A 25,978-nucleotide genomic window follows, 5' to 3' on the forward strand; every position below is an offset into this window, starting at 1 on the left:
ACATGGCACAGGACAAGTTTTCCTCTTGTTTTCATAGTTCAGTCTTTGAAATATCAAATCCATTTATTTCAAAGTATTCTGTACATTAAAATGGAAAACTTTGACTATTTTCATTAGTTTTTTTTAAAAATGAAGTTGTATTTATATATCTATATATATTTATATATCCTCTTCTTTTGATTTAGCTTTTTTGTAAATTGTGCAAATTCAGCAGTAACACAAGTGGCACACCACTGGAGAGAGTAGGCAGTTGATAAAAACACAATATCTAAAGCTAAATCACCAAAATAAAATAAAAAAGGATCTGAAAATCAAAATGACGTCCATGAAAGTTGATGAAGTCGCTGACACGTCAGAAGCTTCCATTGAGAGGGGAGCTTTATACATGAAGTCCTTTCTCCATAGCCCCCTTTATTTATATATATATATATATATATATATATATATATATATATATATATATATATATATGTATATATTTCCTGGCCTCTTTAGCCAGCTGCTTCACTGTCCTGGCTGTGGGTAGATGGAGCAACACGGAAGACAAACTGAAATCAGTGATGAAGACCGTTATGATAAGACACTTTCTCGGGGCGATAGACGTTACGTGTTTATAAATGAGGGGTTGTTTGGATGGGCCGGAGCCCAGGCCTAACTCTGGTGGGTCTCCAGTGTACTGCTTGTGTCCTTGCAGTCCTTATGCATTGTGTTGGGGGTCAGGGGCTGGGGTCAGTGAGAGAAGGCCTGGCTGCTACCCTCTCCACCCCTCAGTGGCGGGCCGTTCCTCAGCTGGCCAGGGCCATGGTGTCGATGACCTGCTCCAGCTTACTGCGCAGTCTCTGCCTGCGAGACTGCTCGTCCTTCTGCAGCGCAGACAGGATCTGGGGAGGGAGGAGAGAGGGATGGAGAAGACAGGGATGAGAGAGAGGGAGACAGATCATCAGGGTGGACCACCAACAGAGAAAGTCTATCAGAACATCTGTCAGTCTGTGTAAACAGCTGTTGAAGCAAACATGCTGTCATGGTGGCATGAGCAGGCTATTTATTGGTATTTAAAATACCAAAGGCATACGATCTCTTCCCCTACAAACATTACTCATATATAGGTACGAACATGGAACGTTGAATTTCTACTATATGACATTGTATAGATGGAAAATGAAATCAAACAGGCGGATGACTGTAGAAGCTGCAAGGGGTCGATATAGAAAGCACAGCTGAGGTGCTGTACAGCGCCTTACAAAAGTATTCATCCCCCTTGGCGTTTTTCCTATTTTGTTGCATTACAACCTGTAATTTAAATGGATTTTTATTTGGATTTCATGTAATGGACATACACAAAATAGTCCAAATTGGTGAAGTGAAATGAAAAAAATAACTTGTTTCAAAAAATTCTAAAACATAAATAATGTAAAAGTGTTGCGTGCATATGTAGTCACCCCCTTTGCTATGAAGCCCTAAATAAGATCTGGTGCAACCAATTACCTTCAGAAGTCAGATAATTAGTTAAATAAAGTCCACCTGTGTGCAATGTAAGTGTCACATGATCTGTCACATGATCTCAGTATATATACACCTGTTATGAAAGGCCCCAGAGTCTGCAACACCACTAAGCAAGCGGCACCATGAAGACCAAGTAACTCTCCAAATAGGTCAGGGACAAAGTTGTGGAGAAATACAGATCAGGGTTGGGTTATAAAACAATATCTGAAACTTTGAACATCCCACGGAGCACCATTAAATCCATTATAAAAAAAATGGAAATAATATGGCACCACAACAAACCTGCCAAGAGAGGGCCGCCCACCAAAACTCACGGACCAGGCAAGGAGGGCATTAATCAGAGAGGCAACAAATACACCAAAGATAACCCTGAAGGAGATGCAAAGCTCCACAGCGGAGATTGGAGTATCTGTCCATAGGACCACTTTAAGCTGTACACTCCACAGAGCTGGGCTTTACGGAAGAGTGGCCAGAAAAAAGCCATTGCTTAAAGCAAAAAATAAGCAAACACGTTTGGTGTTCGCCAAAAGGCATGTGGGAGACTCCCCAAACATATGGAAGAAGGTACTCTGGTAGGGACTGGGAAACTGGTCAGAATTGATCGAATGATGGATGGCGCTAAATACAGGGAAATTCTTGAGGGAAACCTGTTTTAGTCTTCCAGAGATTTGAGACTGGGACAGAGGTTCACCTTCCAGCAGGACAATGACCCTAAGCATACTGCTAAAGCAACACTTGAGTGGTTTAAGGGGAAACATTTAAATGTCTTGGAATGGCCTAGTCAAAGCCCAGACCTCAATCCAGTTGAGAATCTGTGGTATGGATCTGTGGTATCTGTAGTCCCCTGTAGCTCAGTTGGTAGAGCATGGCGCTTGCAACGCCAGGGTTGTGGGTTCGTTTCCCACGGGGGGCCAGTATGAAAAAACAAATGTATGCACTCACTAACTGTAAGTCACTCTGGATAAGAGCGTCTGCTAAATGACTAAAATGTATGACTTAAAGATTTCTGTACACCAGCGGAACCCATCCAACTTGAAGGAGCTGGAGCAGTTTTGCCTTGAAGAATGGGCAAAAATCCCAGTGGCTAGATGTGCCAAGCTTATAGAGACATACCCCAAGAGACTTGCAGCTGTAATTGCTGCAAAAGGTGGTTCTACAAAGTATTGACTTTGAGGTGGTGAATAGTTATGCACGCTCAAGTTTTCTGTTTTTTCGTGTTATTTCTTGTTTGTTTCACAATAAAAAATATTTTGCATCTTCAAAGTGGTAGACATGTTGTGTAAATCAAATGATACAAACCCCCAAAAAAACAATTTTAATTCCAGGTTGTGAGGCAACAAAATAGGAAAAATGCCAAGGGGGGTGAATACTTTCGCAAGCCACTGTATGTACTATGGCATTATGGGAACTGGAAGAGGAGGTGCCGGTGGGTCCATCAGAGATGGATAGCTGTGTACTAGCTGTTAGGGAGTCATGCAGGAGGCTGCATGGTGGACTGCTAATGCACCGTGTGTTAGTGCTGCTGTGGGAGATGAGGGGGCGGGAGGAGGACCCTGCAGCCACCCGCAACTGGATAATAAGCCTTAATGAAGGGGAGCGGCTGCTTAAATGGAGGCAGATGCAGCTCTCGCCTAAACCACAGGATCCAGCACTGCTGATAGAGGAGGGGAGAGAAAGGGGTCGAGATGGGGTCTGATGCTGAGTGGAGATTACTGATTATACCCCACTCACTTCCACCACCACTCTACCATTCCCACCACCACCACTCTACCATTCCCACCACCACCGCTCTACCATTCCCACCACCACCGCTCTACCATTCCCACCACCACCGCTACCACTCTACCATTCCCACCACCACCGCTACCACTCTACCATTCCCACCACCACCACTCTACCATTCCCACCACCACCACTCTACCATTCCCACCACCACCGCTCTCTACCCCCACGCCCTTTGAAAAGGCAAGCAGAGAGGCTGCCGGAACCTCTCACAGCACACACTCAAGGCACTATAACCGACAAGGTAAGAAGAATTGTCTAAGCAGACAGAGCTACACATTGTTTACGTGTTTGTGAAGGCCACAACAGGAAAGGGGATACCTAGTCAGTTGCGCAACAATGCATTCAACAGAAATGTGTCTTCCGCATTTAACCCAACCCCTCTGTCCTTAATCAAGGTCAGAACAACATAATTCTCCACCTCGCCGGCTAGGGGATTTGAACCAGCCAACTTACAGTTACTGGCCCAACGCTCTTAACCGCTAGGCTACCTGCCACCCCAGGCACACAATCTCAGAGTGAGTACAGTACAGAAGCAATCCTAGCATTGCCTTCATGCCTGGCTGTCCGACTGTCTGTCTGTCCTAATGGCTGGCAGTGGATGGAGGGGATAGAGTGGAGGGAGCTTCTGCACTGCTTCATTATCTCTTCATTTCCACAGCCCAGTCTCCGTTAGTTACTGGCCTCAGCCCTCTCCAGGCTGCTTGGCTCAGCTCAGCTCTCTGAGAATTAGCACAAAGTGTACACTCTCATTCACATCTCCTACATGAAGTAGCTACACTTCACTGGCACTGCCTCAATGAATAAGCAATGTTTCAAGAATGAAAATATATTTATGCACATGGAATGAAGTGTGTTAATTAACTTCCTGAAAGGATAGCACATGGGAGAATTAATAAAACACATACTGTACATCCAATGTGGTCCATTAGCTTCATAATATGTACTTTAATGATTTTAATAGCTGCATGCAATTATGGATGTCTACTCAGTTATCTATTAATTGAATTAGAACGCCACCATTCCATTCATCATGAAAACAAGAGGGCACATAGAGGGTGCTTCTGTATCAACCCTTTAACATACAGAAACAATGGCAATTCTGTTCTGATCTCTTCATGCTGTGACTAACAAATCTAACTTATTTTAATAATATATCTATATTATTATGATGTCTATGATTAATATCTTAATAATATACTGGTGACTCACCTCATCTTTGTACTTGACAATATAGGAGTAGATCTCGTGCAGGGCGCTCATGCTGTTGAACTGACTGAGGTGCAGCCGGGACTGTTCAGCCAGGTAGGCACTCATGTCCTGGTCACTGATGACTGGCATACGGGAGATGTCGGAGTAGTACCTACAGGACAGGAGGGGATCAGGAGAGAGGAGGGGTTAGGGGTTGGCATCCCAGACTGGAGAGGACACCTCTTTAGTTAAGAATGTGAAGGACTGGACTACAAGGAGAAGTACTTGTCAACAACCGTCTCGTCAACTCTCTCCTCTATAAACACCTCTGATATCATTTGATCAACCGTTTACATGCTAAGTGCATACTACGGTATATCTGCTTGACATAAACCATGAGATGGACAATCTTACAGTCTGTGGAGTTGAGATCTGTGTCATACATACCTCTCCACCCAGTTCTTGTAGTTGGGGATATCCTTGGCGTAGAGCAGCTTGTTGGAGGGCGAGTCTTTGCCCAGCTTGTGTTCTGATGTAGAGCATGAGTCCATGAAGGTCTGGGCCACCACAGACAGACAGGCATCTGTGATGCTGTTCTTATGGATGTCAAACACAAACTGGGGGTTCTTGATCACATTCACCCAGAATCGCAGAGGCAAACTGGGATGGGAGAGAGAGAGAGGAGATGTGTCATCATGAGGAGATGTGTCAACAACCACACACATTATACAACCAAAACACACAGGCACTCAATGTTTGTAATGTGTCTCACCAGTTACTCTTCCAGGTGTGCCGTACATCCGAGTCTGATATGGAGTGTTTGTCGGCCTGCTCGTCCAGGAAGTCAAACATGTACTTGATGGCGAGAGGCAGGGCGCTACCGCGGTGGGCCGTGCTGAAGATGGTCTCAAACAGGTCATCCACAAACTTCTGTAACGTACCCTGAGGAGAGGAGAGGACAGAGGTTTAGTTCTCTGGGTTCTTCTCCAATTACACACCTACAGATTTCAAATCAAACCCACATCCCTTACAGCAACCAGCATCTATTAAGGGGGAGTGGCTGTGGAGAGGACGCCACATTCTGCTCCTCCAAGATCAAAGTACTGAGATATGCTGGTTTACCAGACAGACAGACCTACGTGAGCTATCTGAATTCCTTTCACTTCTCTGCATCACGCACCACGAAACACTCAATTCCACAACAAATGGACCTGTCTCCTGCTATTTTCTCTTCTCTACTCCCCCTTTATATTTATCTATCTTTTTTTATTATGAATCGAAATTGACCACCCAAGAGGCTTGTAAACAGCGTCTAATTTCCATGGTTTTCTTCCCCTACAATTAGGATGGAAACAATCAGCTCAGAGGCAGCTAGGCGAGAAGAGAGTGGCAGGCCGGCCCTGTTTGGCCAGTTAACAGGGACTTGGCTGATATGAGGGACGCCAGAGGAATACAACACTGCAACGGAGGCTGAGCTGTTAAAGAGACAGGCACATCAAGGGACTAGCGAAGAAAAGAGGTCCTCTTCACCAAGGAAAAGCTGTTTACATTTTCGTGGTCATAGAGTGACGAAATGGAGTACATTGAGTGGAGTTACTGCTTTCAATACATGACAAAAAATGACAATTGGCAAACATTTTGTTACAAGGTTTTCATCCGACAGCGACGATATGGAGGCTATTTCAATGACTTACTCAACATTCAGATGAGTTGACTTACATTAACAGTACTATACATGTGTGATATAGGCTGGCCTGGTGTCTATGTAATCTTACCTTGGTGGCCAGCAGACGGGTCAGATAGATCTCAGACACCATCTTGCTGCCGCGGTCTCCCTCGCGCTGGTCAGAGTGGTCGTGGTTCTTGACCAGGTGCCACAGCTTGGTACCACTCTCCAGGTCAGGAGTGATCATAGGGGTGCGGGAGCGCAGGCTGTCTGGACTGCTGGCCGTTCGCAACATGCTCTCTGCACAAGAGAGAGATAGGAACATCAGGTCAAAGACAGGTTCATCAGGAACACACAATACAGAGGTCTTTAGAGGTCAATGGAACAAGATGACCAGAACAGACCAGTCTGACTCCCTGGTTCCATGCCCTATTGTGAGAGCTTCAACTTGAGTTTAAACAGTGATACGCACTCATATAAATCACATATTTCAGGTCAAAATTATGCCTTTTAAAACTTTATCTGACCCTTGCCAAGCTCTGCACATATTGGACAAACATAAATTAGAAGACAAACATATTTTGTCTGCTGACTGACTAAATAACAGTCACATTTAGTCTAGTGAACAAAGGGCTCTTTGGGCTGTCTATCTGGCCATCATCCAGCCAGAACAAAGACTGTGCCAGCGTGAGGAGCAGAGTGTCAGTCTGTCTGTCACAAGGTCACAGCCCATGATGCACTGGGACCTGACCTCTGAGATGGAAAGAACATTAATGAGCAAGACAACAGATCCCTGTAGCCTCTCCTATTGTAACAACTCCTATTGTACGTCAGAGATGTGGATGGATGGTGAGAAATATGATTAGGCCTCAACTAAGGAGCGAGGAGAGCTAGCCGACTCATTATTCTCAATTGGCAGACTCTAACTAATTGGCAAAGTAGGAGAATGAAAACAGTGTGCCTCATTTTCATTGAGGTAGGGCCTAGAGAGGAGATAGGAAAGACAATCTGCTATCCTTCTTATCATTAGCACACATGTTTTTACACCAGCCCTTCCATCTTAATCTCCCTCGCTTGTCCCCCTCCCCTCTCCCCATACCAAATGGCCCATAATGTTATAGTCCTGGATATAATAGAACCCCATACACAATACACCAATATCCTTCCTGCCTGTGGTAGTGGATGAGTCAGGCTGTACAGGCTCCATTGTGTGAGTCTCCTCTCCTCTCCTCCCTGGGGCCGACTGCCTCCATGCACTGCTTCATTATTAAAGGTGCGAGTGTCAAACTTCATTACGGTAAACCAAAGGATGCCTATCTACCGTGTTCCTCTTATCAGCCAGCCTGCTGCAGTGGCAGCCGGCATGGGAGGGAGGCTGCCTGGGGAGGAGACTGCGAGGGCAGCCTGAACGCAGGGGTGTCAGTCCCTCCTTAATGTATGGAGGGATGGATGAAAGGAGAGAAAACAACTTCAATCTCTGTCTATCTCTGAATGATGGCGTGACGCTCGGGGCTTCTGAGCTTCTGAGCGTCTGAGCGCAGGGAGGGCACCCTGGTTTTCAGGGTGAGAGGATGAGAGAATTAGATCTCAGAAACTCACTGACACATAGAGACTAATGTGTGTCAGTGGTTCTGGGTTTGTTGTTTCTTTCCGCTAGACCAAATCAAAAGAACAGTGGGGCATCAGAGCAAGACAACTGCCCTGAATGTTCCCAATTAACTCTACTGAGATCAGGGCCTGTATTCACAAAGCGTCTCAATCATAATAAATAACAGGGGGACCTGATCCTAGATCAGCACTCTTTAGACACTTTGTGAATATGGGCCCTGTAGTATTTAAACAGCGCGCCAGAAACGAACTCCTGCAACACGTATGTCATGTGGGGGGTTAAAACGAGTAATGACCAAAGAGGAAAACAAAACCAGTGTGACTAAGATTGGTCTCCATGCCAACAACCTTGTTTGAGACCCCATTATCAGCTTGTTCACACCAGAACATTCTGCAGCCACTCTCCCAGCAGCCAATAGGCCTCATGTATTCCTACATCTATTGTACATTCATCATAAGGCTGCTACTACTACTACTGCTGCTGCTGTTGCTACTGCTGCTTGAGTGCCTGTAATTCCATTGCAATCATGTCCATTGGCTTCTGGGGGAGAGTGGTACACGTTTACGTCTGCTCTTACAACAGCCAGGGCTTGGCGATCCTCTCTGTGGACGAACAAACCAGCCTGGCTTTCACTGGCCTTTCAGCATTGCTATTGTAACCCCTTATCAACACAACGGCGCACATAAGGAGAGGGAGGGAAAACAATAACAAAGCTGAAAGCTTCTGGAAAAGGTTTTTGCCATGGAGCTGGTTACACTGATGTGGTGTGGAGCTGAGGTTGTGTTTAAAGCTGTTAGCTATTGGTCATCAGTCTCTGGCAGGAGGAATGAGCTGTCTGATGTAATGCCTGTCATTTCCTAGATGGTGAAAATGCCTCTGAAGTGGTGTAGGCTGGATAGATATTGGTGGATTTATGGTTATCTCAGTTTAGAGAGGCTGAGTAAAATCTTGCTTACTATCAAGAAAGACAAACAGAGAGAGCAAAGAAAGGCAAAGATTGAGAGAGAGATTAAGAGAAAAAGAAAGAAGAAGGATTGACTCACCATATCTGCTGAGAGACTTGGTGAAGGTGGAGGAGTTGGATATGTTGTAGGCTGAGTTCTGCTTTGGCACCAGAGCGATCACTGAGCCGTCCGTCACCTACAAGGATTGAAAAACAAAAGGTTGTCTTATAAATGCTGTCCTGTCAATCACTCCATCCACTGTCTATTTGCATAGATAAAACCGCCGAGGCAGTACACTATTGTAACCCCAGCCCACCCACCTCCTCTGTCTTCTCTCACCTGATAGTGGGCCAGTGTGTTGAGGCGTTTCCAGTCATTGTCAATCTTGGTGGTGACATCCTCATCCTGAAGGATGATTCTGGCCATCCTTCCCTGACGCCACTCTGTGAAGGGAAGAGGAGGATGAGAATAGAGCGTGCGCACACACACTGTAAACCCACACTGTAAACACACACATACACACACACACACACACACACACACTGTAAACACACACTGTAAACAGACACACACACACACACTGTAAACACACACAGTAAACACACACTGTAAACACACACTGTAAACACACACTGTAAACACAATCTCCTCCTGGTGTTCTTACCCAGGTCCATGTCCCCAGCCTTGGGTCTCTGGGAGTAGGGGCTGCCCTTGTACACAGCATCCAGCAGCTTCTCCTTCACCTGGGTGATGGTGTCACAGTTCAGCCCCTTCACCGTCACCTCCGGGGCGTTCTCGTTCTCTGGGTTCACACAGTGGAGTGTCTGATAGGGGAGGGAGGGGCGAGGAATTAGGTCCAGCTCATGTCAGCTTACTTAGTTGGCATTTGCAGGAATTTGAATCGCATACTCAAGCAGAAAGCACTAATTAAGGTCACTGAGGTAATGCAAAATCCTATCGCCCTTAATGCCTTCTTAAAGGTAAATCATATATTTTATCAAATATCATTATCGCCCTGTAAAATATTTCTATTTGACAGCACTAACCAGGGTCTTGTAGTCGATCTGCTGTCTGATGAGCTTGTCCTCACTGAGTGAGTAACGTGCCTCTCCTGTGATGGAGTCTATAGGCCCCTTCTCCATCTGCTGCTTCATGGCACAGTACAGCATAAACAGAGGCTCGCCCGCACACTCCTAGAGACACAGGGACACACATGGACACAGGTCATCAGTGACAGGCAAGGGCTGTATCTTAACAGGTATGCATATAGCAACGGTCATCAACATTTTTTAAAGGTTTTAAAAACAATTTTAATAAATGCAGTAGTTGAAGATATTCCAAACGTTTTGAATTTTTATAATCCATCAGATATTGACTGAATTATAGCACATAAAACATTTTACTGGCACAGACAAATAATTAATGGAGTTCAGGAATTTGGGTGGGTATTCAATTTATTGTAAAATGTCACCCTTCTTTTCTTAGAATGCACTCATATATGTGACTCGTTTCAGGAAACTAGGTGTATGCCGCATGTCACTACTTCACAGGAGCGGCATTTGAACGTAAACATTTATTTTTTTATCAAAAAGGCAGAAATGCCTTCTGGAACATGTGAACTTTCATGTGCCTTAATAACAAAGTTGTATTCCATAAATACTATTATTATTCTTTTTATTACGAGCCTAGTTTGGTTTAGCCACGGAAAAAGACAGGGACCTTCCCGCTAGCCATGACTGGCTGAGATAATGGGTGGGCTGGACATGCCGGGAGATGAGTTTGGATTGGTCTGCCATGTAGCATGCTTCTGTCTATAACGTGAGCTGTTCAGTATGTGTTGACAGTCCTTTCTACCGCATCGTTTTTGAACGATATAACGTCAGCCATCCAGAACTACAAAAGTTTTGCTACTTTTCTCAACAACATTGATGCCCTGAATTTAGCAGGCGCTATCAACAGATCAGTTGGAAAAAGTGATGGGCTACTTTCTGCACACGCCACGTGCAGTGTTAACCGGAGTGACTTGACACAACGCTGGCCAAACAAGATGTAGCTACAAACAAAACTGAGTTAAATGGTTCCAGTCTGCCGTGAAGCGTTCATCCATGTATACGGGTAAGTCTTGCTCCATTTTCAGATATAAGTTTCACATTTTGTCAGAAAGTCTTTTTTATTGCAAGTTAAAGCGTACTGTTAGTTAACTGGCAAACGTTAGCTTGCTGGCTCGCTAGCTGACGTTACGTGTATGATCTGTGTAGTAATGTTATTCGAATCAGAAATCCATTTGCGTTGCTAGTTATAGCCTAATGTTAGCTAGCTAACATTTAACCTAGTTTGTTAGCTTTAGCTACCTGCAGATTCATACTACATCTATGACAATGTTTGTATTGGTAGTAGTATGAGTTGGGATTATGCTGGTTCATTGTTTAGGTAGCTAGCTACCTAGCTAGCTACATGTCTAAACAAAAGACTCCACTTCGGCCGGATTATTACATGACCCATGAAATTAGCCAGGTGTGTCTTGGGGTCATTACGGCCATCTATTGTATTTCATGAACATGTGTACATGTCTAGACAATAGTTACCCATCCACTTAGCTAGATGTGACTGGGGGGTGGTTATAGCATTTATTTCACATGATTCCATCAATTTAGTCAAGTGTGTCGGGTAAGTGTCATCTAATAATGATAAAATATTTATAACATATTTTTATCTGGACACTTTCTGTTTTTGATATTGCTCCTATGCAAGTAACCACTTCACTGTACCGTTTACACCTTCTGTATCCTGTGCATGTGACAAATAAATGTAGATTTTATTTGATATAGCGTGTTTGCCACATGGCCTCACATGTGAATCCTTAAAGAGATTGGCGGGGCTAAGGCTTAAGAGGGTGTGAACGATGCCGAATGGGTGTAGACAAAGAAGAGCTCTCCAGTAGGTGTACCAAAACATTCAAGGGCCATTTCCTCAAAAGTGGGGTTACAAGTTTATCAACTTTGAAAGCAGAATTACTTTCCCATTGTTCCTCATCTGCAGTGTATGCTATACCATTTTCTAGCTCTGAGTCTCTACTTCTATCCAATGTAAAAAACACAATTTCAAATGTTGCTACATAAGACCGAATCGAGGCGGTCGGTCACATATAATTTTGGTTTACTGTATCAGGTATTTAACAAATATTTTGTGTTAAAATATTAAAAGAAAGAAAATTGTATGTGCCTCATTTACATAAATACACTGGGTGTATTTGCATATATGAAGACATTAACATAAAGGGATGGAACAGGGCTGCAACAACCAAACACTTGCTCTGTCTACACTACCATCACTCACCTGCGCTGTCTAGTCTGCCTCATTAACTACTGTTGTCTCGTTCTCTTGCATAATTCAACAAGTGTGTCAATAGCAGGATGTCCTCGGATTAAAAATCAACATGCTTGGCTCTAGATTACACCTATCTAAACATACTTTAAAAATTTTTCGAGATCAGACATAATATCACTATAATCCAAGTGTTCATTTTCGGAAGTTGCTTTAATTTCAGCACATCTAATTTTCAACTGTATTAAAATAATACTTTTTTCAACTCCACAAAAATGAACACATCAAAATAAAGTTATCTTTCTTCTCTTTCTTGTGATGCCAGTGTCCAGACGGTGCGTTAAATCCCTGACAAAGCTTTATTGTTCTTATAAATGCAATGGAAAGCCAATGTATTCCATTGATCCCATTTCAGCCATTACTGGGGTGTGTTTGACAGGTCATTACAAAAACCTCTGCGGTCGTAACGTTAACGGGAAAAAACGACAGGCACAAGGAAGAGTATAAAAGAGTCGCAGGAGTAAAATGAAAGCAATCTAGCGAGAAGTACGTGATTTTGCACCCCTCAAATAGATGGCTGAAAAAGAAAGATCCTCAGGTGGGCGGGGCATGCGCCTTGCTAATGCATATGAACAGGAAATATGTTGGCAATGAGGCAACGCTATGCTCCTGTGTCTTCTCACTGGCCTAGGGGACAGACCGCTAGGCGGTCTCATATAATTGTTTCATGCGTTTGCACTATCACGTGCACTTGCCAAATCAATAGTGTCATTATCCCCAGCTCAGACCCAAGAAATAGTTTCCCTCTTAAAACGAGTATCAGTTTAGAGCAGAGTGACAGAGAGGACGGCCAGGTGGCAGCTGAGGCTGAAACGAATAAGAGGTTAACGATTGAGAGGAAGTGCTTAATAAGCTCTTCACAGTGTTAAAGATGCATGTGCCATAGTCGAGGATGAGAGAAAGAGAGAAAGCGAGAGAGAACGAGAGAGCCAAAGTGCGTGAGGTAGAGAGAGAGAGAGAGGTAGAGAGAGAGAGAGAGAGAGAGAGAGAGAGAGAGAGAGAGAGAGAGAGAGAGAGAGAGAGAGAGAGATCACTCTAAGTGCTTGATAGGGATAGCATTTTTCTCTCCCACTTTTAAAACACACTCAAAACTCCTTACCCTCTCACCCTCTCTCGACCATTTATCAGTAATCAAAAAGTGTCTTTAACGCGGAAGGTGAGAATTAAGCACATGCATATGTGTGAGTTAAGGGCACACCCAGAGAGTGTGAGAGTGGTGGAGACTGAAGCTAGTTAGGAGATAGGTGGAGACTGAAGCTAGCTAACTCTGAGAGAGGTGGAGACAGGGCCTAGCTAACTGCCAACTGGGATAGAGGTGGATCCAAAGCTAGCTAAGTCTCCACCTCCAGTGTCCTCTCCTGGCTTCTACACAGCAGCGCAACTCTCCCTCTCTCCCCTCTGCCACCATATGCTGTTAACATCTCGTTAGCATCTCCGCTAATTAACCAGACAGCTGCTAACGAGAGGGAACATGCATACATCACTCCCCTAGCCCTCGCCATGGCACGCTTGTCTGTGAAATTATCTTTAATTCCACATCCCGGCTTCATTAGGGGGTAATTGTACACTCTTCCATGAGGGAGCGAGGGAGAGTGAGAAGAGAGTGAAGAGAGAAGGTCCAGTCGAACGTCACACACACACGGCTCCTAATGACCGTAGGCTAGAACATGTCCGTCAAAGACAATGACACTAAACAAAATAATAAAATAAAAATAATGTCTCTCGTTGGAGCCTTAAGCAGACCTTGCCCAACGATGCCTTTACTGGTAAAATGCTAATAGTGTGCTAACTAATTACTACTACTTATCATAAAGCAATTATAAACAGGAGATGGGGAAAATCCTTTTGTTGGTTTGATGGTGGACTTACCTTTAGGAACTTGTACAAGAGGAATGTGAACCAGTTGGTCAACATCTTCTCAGCGACAGATTCCGTTCTAACAGGGAGATGGAAAACAAGAGGAGAATCAATTAGACATGATAATTAAATAATTAACTGGATGAAATTGCTGCTCCACCTCAAAACTAACCAGGAACAAATCTAGTTTAAGAAAAAATTGACAGAAGCCAAGCTGTGATACTTCCATGAGGAAAAAAATACTTTATTCTCAACGCAAACAATCAATCTTCATTAAAAACAGACAATTACCATAATTGGGTAACTTCTCTCATTAATCATAAACCTGTCGCCTAACGAATGAAGACCCCTGAAATGTCCCCCAGACGAGGAGCAATTAAAATCCACTGTAATTAGTGGACTTTATTTCTCCTAATATCCAGAGAGGAAACCTGGGCAAACAGTTTGCGCCTCTTCCATTTCCCCTTTCTCCTACCCCTACAGCAGATAGAAAAGCTACTTTCTCTCCTTAATTCTCTAGTTTATCTAAATTATAAGGGGGCACAGGGAGGATGGGTGATAGGAAGATAACTTCTCCAAAACACCCTAAACCAAGACTTTGATTTGGCCATCTTGGGTTTAAGTCCTTCATCTAGGCTATGGTTTGAGAGAATACAGAAATACAACATGTATTACTGTGTATGTAAGAGTATTAAGATGTATTAAACAAGAAGGTCATCAATGCCCTCAGCCACCCGAGCCACGGTCTGTTCACCCCGCTACCATCCAGAAGGCGAGGTCAGTACAGGTGCATCAAAGCTGGGACCGAGAGACTGAAAAACAGCTTCTATCTCAAAGCCATTAGATTGTTAAATAGTCACCACTAGCCGGCCTCTGCCCAGTACCCTGCCCTGAACTTTAGTCACTGTCACTAGCCGGCTACTCATTCACGTTGTAGAATAATAGTGAAGACATCAAAACTATGAAATAACACATATGTAATCACGTAGTAATTAAAAAAAGTGTTAAAAAAATATATTTTATATTTGAGATTCATCAAAGTAGCCACCCTTTGCCTTGATGACTGATTTGCACACTCTTGGCATTCTCTCAACCTGCTTCACCTGGAATGCTTTTCAACAGTCTTGAAGGAGTTCCCACATATGCTGAGCACCTGTTGGCTGCTTTTCCTTCACTCCGCGGTCCAACTAATCCAAACCATCTCAATTGCGCATTATGAAGGAAAGAAATTCCACAAATGAACTTTTAACAAGGCAGATCTGTTACTTGAAATGCATTCCAGGTGACTACCTCATGAAGCTGGTTGAGAGAATGCCAAGAGTGTGCAAAGCTGTCATCAAGGCAAAGGGTGGATATTTGAAGAATCTCAAATATAAAATATATTTTGAGTTGATTAACACTTCTTTGGTTACTACATGATTCCATATGTGTTATTTCATAGTTTTGATGCCTTCACTATTATTCTACAATGTAGAAAATAGCAAAAATTAAGAAAAACCCTTGAATGAGTAGGTGTTCTAAAACTTTTGACTGGTACTGTATATACACACACACACACACACACACACACACACACACACACATATACAGTTATTTCGGAAAGTATTCAGACACCTTTACTTTTTTTTTTACATCCTAAAATGGATTACCTTCTTAAAAAGTTCTCATCAATCTACACACAATACCCAATAATGACAAAGCGAAAACAGGTTTTTAGATTATTTTGCTAATTTATTCCAAATTATTTACATAAGTATTCAGACCATTTGCTATGTGACTCGAAATTAAGCTCAGGTGCATCCTGTTTCCATTGATCATCCTTGAGATGTTTCTACAACTTGATTGGAGTCCACCTGTGGTAAATTGAATTGATTGGACATGATTTGGAAAGGCACACACCTGTCTATATAAGGTCCCACTGTTGACAGTGCATGTCAGACCAAAAACCAAGCCATGAGGTCGAAGGACTTGTCAGTAGAGCTCAGAGACAGGACTGGGTCGAGGCACAGATCTGGGGAAGGGTACCAAAACAATTCTGCAGCATTGAAGGTCCCCAAGAACACAGTGGCTTCCATCAATCTTAAATGGAAGAAGTTTGGAACCACCAAGACTCTTCCTAGAGCTGGCCACCCGGCCAAACTGAGCAATCGGGGGAAAAGGGCCTTGGTCAGGGAGGTGACCAAGAACCCAATGGTCACTCTGACAGAGCTCCAGGGTTCCCTTTGGAGATGGGAGAACCTTCCAGAAGGACAACCATCTCTGCAGCAGTCCACCAATCAGGCCTTTATGGTAGAGTGGCCAGACGGAAGCCACTCCTCAGTAAAAGGCACATGACAGCCCGATTGGAGTTTGCCAAAAGGCTCCTAAAGGACTCTCAGACCTTGAGAAACAAGTTTCTCTGGTCTGATGAAACCAAGATTGAATTCTTTGGCCTGAATGCCAAGCGTCACGTCTGGTGGAAACCTGGCACCATCCCTACGGTGAAGCATGGTGGTGGCAGCATCATGCTGTGGGGATATTTTTCAGCAGTAGGGAGACTAGTCAGGATCAAGGGAAAGATGAACAGAGTAAAGTACAGAGAGATATTTGATGAAAACCTGCTCCAGAGAGCTCAGGACCTCAGACTGGGGCGAAGGTTCACCTTCCAAAAGGACAATGACCCTAAGCACACAGCCAAGACAACGCAGGAGTGGCTTCGGGACAAGTCTCTGAATGTCCTTGAGTGGCCCAGCCAGAGCCCAGACTTGAACCCGATCTAACATCTCTGGAGAGACCTGAAAATAGCTGTGCAGCGACGCTCCCCATCCAACCTGACAGAGCTTGAGAGGATCTGCAGAGAAGAATGGGAGAAACTCCCCAAATACAGGTGTGCTAAGCTTGTACCGTCATACCCAAGAAGACTCGAGGCTGTAATCACTGCCAAAGGTGCTTCAACAAAATACTGAGTAAAGGGTCTGAATACTTATTTAAATGTGATATTTCAGTTTTATATTTGTAATACATTTGCAAAATTTATAAAAACCTGTTTTTGCTTTGTCAATATGGAGTATTGTGTGCAGATTGATGAGGGGGAAAAAACAATTTAATCCATTTTAGAATAAGGCTGTAACATAACAAAATGTGGAAAAAGTCAAGGGGTCTGAATACTTTCCGCATGCACTGTATACACTGTATGTATGTATATATATGTATACTCCCGACTCCGACATTGCTCATCCTAATATTTCTATATTTCTTAATTCTATTTTACTTTTTAGATGTGTGTGTATTGTTGTGTATTGTTCGATATTACTGCACTGTTGGAGCTAGGAACACAAGCATTTCGCTACATCCGCAATAATATCTGCTAAATATGTGTATGCGACCAATACAATTTGATTGGATTTGAACAGTATTAAAACATTTGTGTTAGAACTGGAAAAAGTGTGAGTGTGTCAACAGACGAATGTGTGAATGTGTCAGTGGGTGAGTGTGTGAGCGTGTCGACGGACAAGTGTGTGATCTCACCGGCGCAGCAGCAGTTTAGGGTGGTTCTTGCTCTCCAGGTTCTTGTCGATGAGGTCAGAGAGCAGCTGTTTAAGGACCCCTGTGGCATACTCCATCTCCCCCTGCAGCGCAGTCATGATGAGCGACGCCACATTGCCACGGTCACGCATGGAGAAGGAGCGCTGCGCCTCCAGGGTGCGGATGAACGTCAACAGGAAGTGCTTCTTGGTGAGGAGCTGGCCAAACAGAGTCAGGGCCTTCTCCTGGTTGGCCTGGACCTGTCAACAACAACAATAACACCATCAGACCTGGGGACTGGCTGTCACTTACATTTGTTGTAAATGTAATATGTAAATATGTAAATATTTGGAGTACGAATGCCAAGTGTACAAAGCTGTCATCAAGGCAAAGGGTGGCTACTTTGAAGAATCTCAAATATAAAATATATTTTGATTTATTTAACACTTTTTTGGTTACTACATGATTCCATATGTGTTATTTCATAGTTTTGATGTCTTCAGTCTTATTCTACAATGTAGAAAATAGTAAAAATAAAGAAAAACCCTGGAATGAGTAGGTGTGTCCAAACTTTTGACTGGTACTGTAAATGGTATAATGGTAAATACATAGAGTAAGGCTAATGTAAATAATACATTACGTAAGCATACATTTATATCAAGCATGGCTATGTTATGTATACAAGACATGACATTTTGCCCTATGAAGGAAATACATTGTTAATATTACATTCATGACCTTAGCTGCTTTTAAAGCCTGCAGTGCATTCTATATTAGGAGCTGTTTCATTTACATTTAACTCATTTAGCAGACGCTCTTATCCAGAGCGACTTACAGTTAGTGAGTGCATACATTTATTTCATACTGGCCCCCCGTGGGAATCGAACCCACAACCCTGACGTTGCAAGCGCCATGCTCTACCAATTGAGCTACAGGAGGCCACAAGAACCCAATTTGTTTCCTCAAATGGCTTATGATCAATTTGCCATAAGTCGTCAGTAGAGCACAGGAGGAAATATAAAGGAAGGACAGAGGAAGAGGGGGATGCACTGAGGCGTAGAGAGGAGAGGGCCTGTGCAGTGCTGTGCTATGCGTCCAGGGGTGGCTGGGTGAGAGGAGAGGGCCTGTGCAGTGCTGTGTGTCCGGGGGTGGCTGGGTGACAGAAGCTTGTTCCACAGGCTGCCATCTGTCACTTCTCATCAGCAACACTACAGCCCCCTCCAGATCTGACCCACAATCCGTCACTCTAACTCTCTCACACAGATGAGGCAGTGCTACTGGGTAGTGTCTCTTCAAAAGAGAGACAAACATCTAGTATATTCTGCAAGGCTTATGGCATAATGTCATTCCCAAACAACATCCAGTACGTGTTAATAAAAGGAAAAACAAGTCAAAGTACTGTCTTTGTCTTTACGAAAAAACACTTCCTCCTCCACTAGCCAATCCCCTGGCCCCATCCCCCCACCGACCTGTCTCCCATGATCCTCGTCTGCCCTCATAACTCTGACATACATTCAGTCCTGTAGCCAATCGAGGACCGGCGTACCATACACCATGCACAGTGACTCCACAGAATCTCTCTTCCTTCCACTGCATGGCCTAATAAAGTGCCACAATTTTCCTCAGCTGAGCTAAATGAAATTCTGGGGCCTCTGGGGAACAGGCTGGGTACTGTAGGTTGCTTTGGAGAGAGCAGCTACACAGAGCAATAAGGGATTGAGCCGTGTGTATGGACAGTTGATTACGCCAGGGACCCGAGGGGAAATTCGGTGGAAAAGAAACCCGGGCATAACAATAAAGATGTAATCCCTCCCCTTTCGATGAGCCTGTAGTTGACAGGGCAGGCGGTGGAGACAGTCTCTACACTGTATTCTGATGGCCATTTAGATATATTTCATGGTAAACCAGGTGGGATTTAATGATTTACTTGTTTTTCCCGCTGTAAAATAATATCAAATGATATACGAGAAATGTGTAATGACATTGATATTACATGCAGAGAAAAATACTATGTGATGTGGTTAGTGTATATGAAATGGTATAGCCATATCATATTGCCTAGATCAAAGGTTCCCTTTATTATGCAGACAGTGTGGGGTATAGATATAGGTACATATAGATTAATAGGTATAGATATAGATGTATCTAGACTACATGCTGCGGTGGCAGTGGTGGTGTACCTCCTTGACCCGTACCTCCATCTCCTTGAGCACGGGGTGGTCCTCGATGCCAGGGAACAGTACCCGCATGGCGTAGGTCCTGTATTCCAGGAAGGGGATGCCCGCTCCGTCCAGCTCCTGGGTCAGCTCATGGATGTCTGTCTGCAGCTCTGCAAAGGCTGGGGATCACACAGACAGACAGACAGATGGACACAGAGATTAGTACAACACAGGGCTGGCCTGACTACTGCATTGGTTAAGAATGGACATAGAAAGGATATTATGGATGTAGTGTATCTTCATTACATTGTACTCCAATGTAACAACTGTGTGCTGCACAGTATTAATGTCAACAGCAATCATATACCACCACACCAATACTGCACTAATTGGCTTCTAGAAAAAGACAGCTTGATAGGCAATTAAATAGAATGTTGATTTCATTCTTCTGGTACAGTGTTTCTGAATTTAATCCATACTTGTCGGAAATTCAAGAGAAGCGCTAAACAAAATTACAGAAAAAGAGAGAGACGGAAAGAGAAAAAGAGAAAACAAAGTTCATCTGAAAGAAAGTCAATTAATTGCATGAGTGGATAATTAATAAAGGAGCAATGCGTTTCATGCATAATTTCCTCCAGCTGTTATTGCCCCGCATCGTCCGCTGGGATGCTAATAGTAGAGCGCTAAGATCCTCCTTCTGTGGGGGCTTCTCTATTTCTACATACAGTACAGCAGCCACTCAAATATTATACAGACTGCATGATTCCTAAAGGAAAAAGGAAAGAATTATATAAAAAAATGAGGAGAAATTAAGGCTTTATTATCATGTACACAGACACAGGCAGTATGAAAATGTATGCACTCACTAACTGTAAGTCACTCTGGATAAGAGCGTCTGCTAAATGACTCAAATGTAAAAAAAATGTACAGCAAATATGGGCCGTTCAGTATGGGTCCAATTATTCATAGAGATAAAATAACTATTTAAATCTTAGACTATTTAAGTGGAAGGATCGGTTTCCTCCTACTTTTAACCATTGGATAAAGGAAGTTATGCAACATCTCAAGCAAGAGAAAATACGCTACTCCGTTAGGGGATCTGCAATTACATTTTATAATATTACATTTACATTTTAGTCATTTAGCAGACGCTTTTATCCAGAGCGACTTACAGTTAGTGAGTGCATACATTTTTCATACTGGCCCCCCTGTGGGAAACGAACCCACAACCCTGGCGTTGCAAGCACCATGCTCTACCAACTGAGCTACAGGGGAATATCTGGCAACCTTTCCTATCCTTTGTAGAAGACATGAACCCAGCTAATTTCACAACTCCATAAACCAACCCAAATTAGAATTTGTATCATTATTTTTACTTAATATCATTGTATTTCTTTACTATTTGATTGTATGACTCATTGTATATCATGCCTGCTTTAAGTCTGGTTTTGGGGCTCTGTTAGAGCATGGGGGGGTTGGGGGGGGGGGGGGTTTGATTTTATTTGGTTTGGTTTGGTTTGGTAGGGGATCCATGTGTTTTGCCCTCTACCTGTTCTGTCTGTGTTATCTGTATAGTCATTAAAAAATGGCAAATAAAAAAAAACGTTGCAAAAAATAAATAAATACAAGAGGCAAAAATAACAATTAAAAGTTATTATTGAAGAATTGTCAACATACATTGCTGGCAGAAAAGATGACTGGCTATGTCTTTCCGTTGATTGACTAAATAAAATAGTTGTTCTTCATTCTATTGAGTTTGTTATGTCTAAGCACTGAGGCAAAGCCACCATTACATCCAGCAGAGCAAACTACACAGCAGATCTTCACCCCATCAACAGTTGCAGCAGCATCTAATCTGTTGTTAATGACCCATTAGCCTTGTGACTGTTATGGTTATCTGTGTGTTTGTTTGGATTACACTGCTCTCTGATGGCCTTTACAGCACGGCTCACTGAGCTCCACCTCTCCTATCATCCAATCCTCTCCCCTGCTGACTGACACTTAGTGGGACACGCCCAGCTCCCCGCTGCCAGGCCCGCCCCCCAGTCTGCTGGGGCAGGGGGCGGGGACACAGCAATGCTCCACTTCTTGGTGCAGCTCAGGGTTTTTATACCAAACTTCCCAGCTACACAGACACAGGCAGAGGTGTAGTATACTGTCACTATCTGGTGCTGCTGGTCTGTCAACAATGCTCATTATATCAGGTATACAAGTGGAGTAACAGTAGCGTTAAATGAATCACTCTCCAATGTCCCCTGTACTATTCCATCTGACCCCACACAGTCCCTCTTATCTCTCTCTCTCCCTGACAGATTTATCCTCCTTCTATTCCTGTATCCATCAGTGTTTGGCCAAAGGCTGTGCTATGGGCTGAGACTGACAAGGTTGTGACCCTCCGGACATCCACCCACAGACAATGGCCAATTAGTCTCCGTCCATCTCTCAGAGAGCAGCAGGCAGGCAGGCAGGCAGGCAGAGCCCAACGCAGCAGAGACGCGCTGCACCGCACAACGTCACAACACCAACACAAACCTGGTTGTCAGCACAACACAAACACACACACTCACACATTCTGAGGATACCGCGCAGCCACACCACCACCACCACAGAGCTTCAGCCCGGGCATCATCCACACCAACCTGTTACCATGACGACTGGACAGAGTGCAGCTACAGCACAGTGACATATCCACACAGATAAAGAATAAGAGAGTGATTATGAAATAGAGAGAAACAAGAGAGAGAGAGAGAGAGAGAGAGAGAGAGAGAGAGAGAGAGAGAGAGAGAGAGAGAGAGAGAGAGAGAGAGTCGTACCTTCTTTACACTCAAGGGCCACTCTGGACTCCAGGTTGTCCATCTGCAGCTGCAGGCGTTTCAGGGTGCGGTCAGCATCGCGGGACTTCCTCTTGTAGGCAATGAGCACAGCGATGATGACCAATAGCAACAGACCACCACCTCCCCCAATGCCGATGATGGCAGGCAGGGTCAGCAGGCTATCTGAGTAGATCTGGAGAGTACCAGGGGAGTACTCGAACCCACCCACCCGGACCTGAACACACACACACACATACACACACACACACACACACACACAGAGAGAGAGAGAGAGAGAAACACATCACAGAGTGTAATCAAACAAAGCAATCACTACAGTTAAAGAATCTTCCCCTCAGGAACCAAAGTAATTAATAGGAGTAAAACACTGGGAATGGGTTCTAACAAACAACATTTACATAAACGCAGCAGGTCTGACAGAACCCATTACTGGAATATCTCAAATCAAGGTATTCAGTGGGGGGTTGATAAGTATTTAGATGAACTATGATTACTGCACTTTAAAGTAGAGTCTCATCAAGTTAACACAGTCAAAGAATGTTAGACTTATAAAATTGGGTTGTTTTGGTTCAGGTGCTAAAAGTTCCTCCAGGTGCTAAAAGTTCCTCCATAGTTTCTAAACATCATCTATTTTCTTTTATAAACCGGGTCGTTCGAGCCCTGGATGCTGATTGACTGAAAGCCGTGGTATATGAGAGATTATACCATGAGTATGACGCAGAACTACTTGTTTACTGTTCTAATTATGTTGGTAACCTGTTTATAATAGCAATAAGGCACCTCTGGGGTTTGTGGTATATGGCCAATGCACCACAGCTAAGGGCTGTAACCAAGCACCCTGCGTTGTGTCGTGTGTAAGAACAGCCCTTAGCCATGGTATATTGGCCATATACCACACCCCCTCGGGCCTTATTGCTTAATTGTATTGACAAGGAAGGGACTGAAGAGAACAGAAAAACCTAAAGGCCAAATACATTTCTTAGAAAACTCGCAGGGGCTGTGCTAGGGTATGTGGACAACTACAAATACCTAGGTATCTGGTTGGACTGTAAACTCTCCTTCCAGACTCACATTAAGCATCTCCAATCAAAAGTTAGATCTAGAATCGGCTTCCTATTTCGCAACAAAGCCTCCTTCACTCATGCTGCCAAACATGCCCTCGTAAAACTGACTATCCTACCGATCCTTGACTTCGGCGATGTCATTTACAAAATAGCCTCCAACACTCTACTCAGCAAATTGGATGTAGTCTATCACAGTGCCTTCCGTTTTGTCACCAAACCCCCATATACTACCCACCACTGTGACCTGTACGCTCTTGTTGGCTGGCCCTCACTGCATATTCGTCGCCAAACCCACTGGCTCCAGGTCATCTATAAATCACTGCTAGGCAAATCCCCGTCTTATCTTAGCTCACTGGTCACCATAGCAACACCCACCCGTAGTCTGCGCTCCAGCAGGTATATCTCACTGGTCATCCCCAAAGCACACCTCTTTTGGCCGCCATTCCTTCCAGTTCTCTGCTGCCAATGACTGGAACGAACTGCAAAAATCTCTGAAGCTGGAGACTCTTATCTCCCTCACTAACTTTAAGCGTCAGTTGTCAGAGCAGCTTACCGATCACTGCACCTGTACACAGCCATTCTGAAATTAGCCCACCCAACTACCTCATCCCCATATTGTTATTTATTTTGCTAATTTGCACCCCAGTATCTCTATTTGCAGATCATCTTTTGCACATTTATCATTCCAGTGTTAATACGAAATTGTAACTATTTTGCACGATGGCCTATTTATTGCCTTACCTCCATAACTTACTACATTCGCACACACTGTATATATATTTTCTGTTGTATTTTTGACTTTATGTTTTGTTTACCCCATATGTAACTCTGTGTTGTTGTTTTTATCGCACTGCTTTGCTTTATCTTGGCCAGGTCGCAGTTGTAAATGAGAACTTGTTCTCAACTGGCTTACCTGGTTAAATAAAGGTGAAATAAAAATAAAATAAAAGTGCATCTGAGGGAGCAAACTAAACTAAACAACACACACACACACACACACACACACACACACACACACACACACGACTGCACCCATCCAGAGACACAGACTTGTGTGGTATGTAGGTCATTTTAAAGAGGGAATACAATACATAGCTGTGCCCTTCTTCCCAGCCCACCACACACACACACACACACACACTCACACTATTCAATATTCAACATGACATTTAGTTAAGGAAAAAAAATCCAGCTCCAAGCGTACAGGTAGTTTGGAGAGCCTTCATATTGAATTACATGGATGCATTGTCAGTACTTTCAAGGTATTCCAGACTAGTAAATGTCACACAGACAGTGTGACTAGAGAGGAGAGTAGAGATATGTGTTGAGGGGACTGTGTGGGTGTATTTGAGGATATTTAGAGAGAGTAGCCTTTGCACATAAAAAGAAGTACTATTTAAACTGAAGTCACATTTATTACTCCGTAACTAAATGTAGAATTTTACTGAACAAAATGAATATGGGAATAAATGTTAGGTAAAGCACAGTAAAGATGAGAGAGATAGTGTGTCCAAAGAGAGTCTTATGTGAAATGGTATCGAGTGCCCACCGTGACTTTGTGCTGTCCGGTGAGGTTGGGCCATTCACACAGCAGCTGGGTTTCAGAGAGGGTTAGCACACAGGGGGTCTCCCCAATGAACACTGTGTAGTTCAGCCTGGAGTTACCAGGGGCCGCAGGGATAAGGTTCCGACCCTAAGGGGACAAACAGAAACAAAATGTCAAACTTTAATCAACATGGCACAGCCTTTCATCCATGGCTAGGAACAGTATGATGAACCTAGTCTTCAACGAGCCAGGAAAGTCCCAGGATCCAAGGCTGCTAGCGGGCAAGTCTGAAGTTGGAGGATACAAGAATTCTATTTGACAAAAGTTTCAGGAAGTATATTTTTTTCTTATTTTTTTCCAAGCGTCTCTCTCTATGCCCAGGTGTGAGAGCGAGGGCATTGTCTGACAGATCTGTAGCCTTCAACTACAGAGAGAGAGGAGCAACAAGAGAAGGGAGGAGAGGAGCGGGTGGAGAGAGAGCGAGAGAGAGAGAGTGCTGTTCTGCCACCCACTGCTCTAGTAGCATGAGAGAAGAGCATACTTCCAATCCCTCTCTCCACAGGGCTCCTCCCGGGCAGGTCCACTATCATTTCACTCTGCATCAGGCAAGCACCCCGACACCACCCCCAGCAACACACATCATATCAGATAAGAAATTAATTCCGTGGCGAATGCGATGCGCATCTCGTAAAATACCCCTGATTATTTCACCAAATTGCATTTTCTTATTCTCATCACTGTGCTAATGTGGAGGTTAGTTTTAACAAGCCAGGTGGGGCATTCTCTCTGCAATCAGAAAAGGTTTCGTTAATACATTTCATTTAAAGAAATTATATTGGTTTTTCTGTTTCAATTGGCTCACAGGAAAATAATGCACCACCATCACAATTTTTATGTTTTGAGTCGGAGCTGGGGGATACATGTATAATCTACAT

General features: G+C 43.7%; 1 protein-coding gene across 1 annotated transcript in view; it reads right to left on the minus strand.

The window, feature by feature from the left end:
* Positions 1 to 729: 729 nt before the first annotated feature.
* Positions 730 to 25,978, minus strand: part of LOC311148098 (plexin-A1-like) — a gene marked incomplete at its 5' end in the record, with an annotated part of 48,696 nt that continues 23,447 nt past the window's right edge. Inside the window, 14 exons of the mRNA XM_084185009.1 lie at positions 730 to 881; positions 4,498 to 4,648; positions 4,924 to 5,136; positions 5,249 to 5,418; positions 6,252 to 6,442; positions 8,795 to 8,891; positions 9,035 to 9,138; positions 9,360 to 9,519; positions 9,742 to 9,888; positions 13,949 to 14,015; positions 17,444 to 17,700; positions 19,621 to 19,778; positions 22,413 to 22,647; positions 25,047 to 25,190. Coding sequence (XP_084041135.1) covers positions 786 to 881; positions 4,498 to 4,648; positions 4,924 to 5,136; positions 5,249 to 5,418; positions 6,252 to 6,442; positions 8,795 to 8,891; positions 9,035 to 9,138; positions 9,360 to 9,519; positions 9,742 to 9,888; positions 13,949 to 14,015; positions 17,444 to 17,700; positions 19,621 to 19,778; positions 22,413 to 22,647; positions 25,047 to 25,190 — 2,190 coding nt within the window. The 3' untranslated portion in view covers positions 730 to 785. The remainder of the gene's footprint in view (positions 882 to 4,497; positions 4,649 to 4,923; positions 5,137 to 5,248; positions 5,419 to 6,251; positions 6,443 to 8,794; positions 8,892 to 9,034; positions 9,139 to 9,359; positions 9,520 to 9,741; positions 9,889 to 13,948; positions 14,016 to 17,443; positions 17,701 to 19,620; positions 19,779 to 22,412; positions 22,648 to 25,046; positions 25,191 to 25,978) is intronic.

This window comes from Coregonus lavaretus (assembly GCF_964263955.1).
Source record: "Coregonus lavaretus genome assembly, chromosome: 20".
NCBI lineage: Eukaryota > Metazoa > Chordata > Actinopteri > Salmoniformes > Salmonidae > Coregonus > Coregonus lavaretus.